At 34.2% G+C, this 4,763-nt stretch overlaps 1 protein-coding gene across 1 annotated transcript; it reads right to left on the bottom strand.

Annotated features, from left to right (window-relative positions):
* Nucleotides 1–218: 218 nt before the first annotated feature.
* LOC132278912 (elongation factor 1-delta-like) lies at nucleotides 219–4,210 on the bottom strand. The gene is made up of 8 exons (XM_059780818.1): nucleotides 4,076–4,210; nucleotides 2,653–2,763; nucleotides 2,399–2,515; nucleotides 2,110–2,203; nucleotides 1,731–1,854; nucleotides 852–965; nucleotides 553–714; nucleotides 219–419 (listed from the first exon to the last, which is right to left on the bottom strand). Coding segments are annotated over exons 2-8 (699 nt in total). The 5' UTR covers nucleotides 2,739–2,763; nucleotides 4,076–4,210; the 3' UTR covers nucleotides 219–417.
* Between the last annotated feature and the right edge of the window lie 553 nt (nucleotides 4,211–4,763).

Raw genomic sequence — 4,763 nt, forward strand, 5'->3', positions numbered from 1 at the left:
TACGTAATATATAATGCAAAATTGTCTCATTTCAAGGTAGTAATGTGCTGTACTAGTGAGTATACATAGATGTGTGTCGTGTGGCAGTGACATGTGAAGGGAATATGAATGGGGAGTAAAACTGCATCGGTGTCGAGCAAGGAACTATTGAGATGGTGACTTAAGCTGGATTTATGTATGTGTGTGTAATGTAATAAGCAGTGATCATATCAGTACAATAACTTCAACAAAAGCATTAATTTAAATAGGAATCCAAAAGGGAGTAACTGATACTCTTGATACCAAAGTCTTGGAGAAAGAAAACATAGGAATATAGTGGACATTTATGACTTAAAATCAGTCATGCGTAAACAGAATCTTCACTAGCACGAACCTCTCCTGCACCGATTTCGAGCAAAACTCCAACAAGCTTTCGATTTCTGTCACAAGAATCATCAGACAAATAAAAACAGGATTCAGTATAGTTGTTTGAGTTGCATCAACACATTAGGCAATAGATTCATTATGAGATTTATCAACACCACCTAAGAAACATCCTTGCAGTGAGCTTACATATTTTATTGAAGGCCACAATATCGCAGCTCTGGACAAACTCATCGATCGGCTCAACTGTGAGTTTTTCCTCGATGAGACTGTCAACAGACACCAAGTCATCCACAATGGTCATCATAATCTGCAATTTCTTTATACCATATCCAACAGGTACGAGTTTGGCTGCAACAAACAGATGTTTACAAGTTAATTTGAGAAACATAACTTCAACATGACTTGATTGCTTCAGTTCCAAAAATACATTAGTCTCCATTTGTTCCTAGAAGAAATACAAGAAGTCAACAGAAAGAGAAACATACATGCTCCCCAAGTCAATCCTTCCATCTCAATACTTCTAACAGCTTCCTCGAGCTTTTTCATGTCAGTCTCATCATCCCATGGCTTCACATCCAACAGAATTGACGACTTTCCAGCTGAAGAATAAAAAAACAACAAGATTGAACTTATAAGAACCGAAAGGGAATTTTTTTCCATGGAAAAAAAAAAAAATGTGCAAGGTCCAAAAGCAGCAAAAGCAAACATCTGAAACTCATCCTGTTGGAGGAACTGCTAAAATTGTTCATGATAAGCATTTCGGCAATTGAACCATATCCATCAGCCAGGGTTTTCTATGTAGAGTTTCCCAGCAAAGAAGTTCAAGGGACCAAAATAGGGTTGTATAGATTATATAGATGTATGTAGTTTACTAATCTTGAAGCAATCTATCCACTTATTGATTTCCTCTGTTAGAACATATATGGCCTCTTCCAAATACATGAAATATCCATGTCAGATACATATAATCTTGATTTGAGTGTGAGACTATATGTAGGACATCTCTTGGTAGACGTTCCTCTAGCAAGCATATTTTATAATTCAAGTTAACTATATAATTTAGTTTTAAATAGAACATTAATATTATGTTTCTTTTCTAACATAATTACTTTAAATTTCAAAACAAGTACCCATATCAAAAGATATATACTACCTAAACAATTAGGTTAGGAAATTAAATAAAAATTGTAATAATAACGATATTTAGTTGTGACTCAGTGCTGTTGGAATTGAGTATTAGATAAATCTGATTCAGCAATTGACAAAGACACATACCCAACTCCATGTTAATATAATTATGGTCTAATAATAATAGAAGCAATAGACTCAAACTGTAATGCATGAATATAAGAGAAGAAACTCACATTCTTTCTTTTTTCCAGATGCCTTCACAGCAGCTGCACGTTCCTCAGCAGCCTTCTTTTCCTCTTCAGTCTCTTCACCAAAGAGATCCACATCATCATCATCGTCATCCTCAGCAGCTGAGGCCTAAAACACATGTTCCATACAAAGATATAAGATTCAATTCTTAATGATTATTTATTAACAAGTAGCTCTAGAAAGGCACTAAAATTGCTTAAATGTTATAGGTAGTATAAAACTCCAGATATCAGACTAATAAGTAGCACGACTAGAAAGAAGTATATAAAACCGAGCAATAAAAGCTGACAAACTGGCACTCACACACACAAATACAATCAGAACAATGCATAAAACATTAAACAAACAGGTCAAGAAACTTGCCTTAGTATCAACAGCAGCAGGAGTTGCGACAGCTTCCTCAGTGATAGGAGCTGACCTCTCTACAGTGACACCGCAACCTTCACCAGAAACACCACTGCAAGGCCAGAATTCCATAAACTCGATAAGACGCAGTATTAAAGAAAATAACTGAGTTTTATTTATTAACAAAATTGAAATTCCGTAAAACATGATGGTACGCCCAAACTATAATATATTCACAAAAATGATTTTTTGTTGAAGCGTTATCTTCATAATAATTATGACAGTCAAATTGGTAGCAAGAACTTACGAAATCCTCAAAAGGGCTTCAATGTGGTGAAACCACCGAGACACATTCACATATTCAGATGATGGAGGCTTAGAAAGAGCTGCATGCACAGTGATATCATCCTTTGAAGCTAGATACCTTAAAGGGTGAGTAAACAGATTATCAAAAAATTCATACTCAAGGAGTCGAGTTAGTTATATGAGATAAAGATACACATCAGTAAATAATTTACCACACAAATAAATGGGTTGCAAAATTAATGCAATGGAACTCACCCCGTGATGTAACTACGTGAAAGGAGGTACTCGTCGAGCTTCTTGAGACCAGACTCCGAGCTGAGATTGTAGAATGTGACAGCCATTGGTAAATAATTAACCAGAGTCTATCTGAAAGCAAAATAGAAGGTTGATTTTATGTTTATGCCAGAACTGCATACAAAGTTTAATGTTCAATGATCCAACTGAATTAACCAGTTAACCACTAACGTACATTCTTTCACATTCAAGAAATTGAAAATATTTTAAATTGTGTGAATTCTGACAAAACAATGAAGAAAACATAGATTAGAAAAAGTTCCATATAACTGTGATAATAGTTACAAGGAAACATGTCTACTATTGGATAGCCATGTCAGTATTGTACCATAAACTTCCAAACAATAATTGATAGACTACCAATTAATGACACAAAAATCTACTCATACAAATCTGTGTTGGACAAAAACGATATATATATATATATATATATATAACACTCAATCTCAAGAACACCCCTCATTCAAAACACATCAATAACAATATCATGTAATAGAACTTGCACTAACCACACCAATACAACATCCCTAAATGAAGACAAATAGATGATCATCAAAGTGCAACCTGATCAACCACATTCAGTAAGGAAATGCACACAACAATTTATCTATGAAGGTTGAATCCCTATAAATTGATACATAAACACTAGATTATTCAATGGACTAGACAAGTACAAAAGTATCCGGAAACAAGATAAAAAAATAATAATAATAAAATAAGTGCAATGAAAAGAGAATTGGAATCTATATACGAGATCTAATGAACATGTAGCTATTGCCATCTCAGACAATTGACTATAAAAATTAACTTCAATCGGGATCTAATTATCTTGTAAATATATATATATATATATATATATATATAAGAAGTATTTCCATATCAGTCAGTAAAATTAACTGATACACATATAAGAAACTTGTAAAAAGGCCATCCGTTCGCAATTAATATGGATACTGGCTAATTGAAAATGGTTATTCAATTCGGCATATTACAAGACTACGTAAGATCAACAAAAGGAGTGTGCTAGAGATCTGGTCTGAGTGTTGAAGAGTTATAAAATTTGAAGAACCCACTGGATCGAGGGGTCTACATGAAAAAGGTTTGAAATGTCAATCGCCTAGCACTGCTAATCACATACTATTGTATATATTCCACTCTTAACATGTGAATAGTCCTTAAATAAACTAAATCAGACCAAAAATTAAATTGAATCAGATTTATTTTTCTTGTTTAATTAACCATTTATGGAGTTTATAAACATGTTTATAAAAATATATATATATATATATATTTAGAATGGTAGTAGAAAGAGCAAACCTAAATCTAGAGTTTCGTCTCAGCCTCAAGGGGAGAGAACTAACTACAGACGGTGAGAGAGACTAACCTGCTTCAAGCTTTAATCGATCTCCTTCGCTATCGCCGGCGATGGCTCTGTGTCTTTAGGGCGAGAAAATGACAATCTGACTGTGTATCTCTCTTCTAAGCTGTCGGGGGGCTTTTATATTGGGAAGGTGTTAAGGGATGTTTGGCATAAGGAGTGCATTGGATGAAGGGCCTGCATTGGATGAAGGGCCTGTTTGGTATATGGAGTAGGAGTGGCAAATTAGAACATGACCAACCACGACTCGGACACGGCACGAGATAAACGGGTTTGGGTCATAAACGAGTTGACACGATTAATTCGTTTATTTAATCTTGTTGGGTTTGAGTTGAAGGGTTCAACCCGTGTAGCCTGTTTAACTCAACATGTTATAATCGTAAATATAACCTATGTAATATGTTACCTGGTTAAACCCAATTACTATACACAGTTAATTCATTTCAACATAAACCTCAACCACTTCTTATGATTTTTCTTCTTATTTTGAATATTTGGGTTAATTGCTATGAAGCACGGACACGGAATACGGGTACGACACAACATGGATACGATAATACGGCAAATTTCAAAAAAATAGGACACGAATACGGCGGGGATATGCCTATAAAATAATATATATATATATATATATATATATATATATATATATTAAAATATAATTACTAGAACCTTGCACATTCATTTTTTTTAA

This window comes from Cornus florida, unplaced genomic scaffold (assembly GCF_030987335.1).
Source record: "Cornus florida cultivar Cherokee Brave unplaced genomic scaffold, ASM3098733v1 CherokeeBrave_3.0.0_Hap2_Chr10, whole genome shotgun sequence".
Classification (NCBI taxonomy): Eukaryota; Viridiplantae; Streptophyta; class Magnoliopsida; order Cornales; family Cornaceae; genus Cornus; species Cornus florida.

Coding starts and splice junctions, on each gene's coding strand:
- LOC132278912 (XM_059780818.1), bottom strand. CDS start 2,738: ATGGCTGTCACATTCTACAATCTCAGCTCGGAGTCTGGTCTCAAGAAG. Junction 966..1,730: donor ATCTGGAAAAAAGAAAGAAT/GTGAGTTTCTTC, acceptor TTTATTCTTCAG/CTGGAAAGTCGTCAATTCTG. Junction 715..851: donor AGGATTGACTTGGGGAGCAT/GTATGTTTCTCT, acceptor TGTTTGTTGCAG/CCAAACTCGTACCTGTTGGA.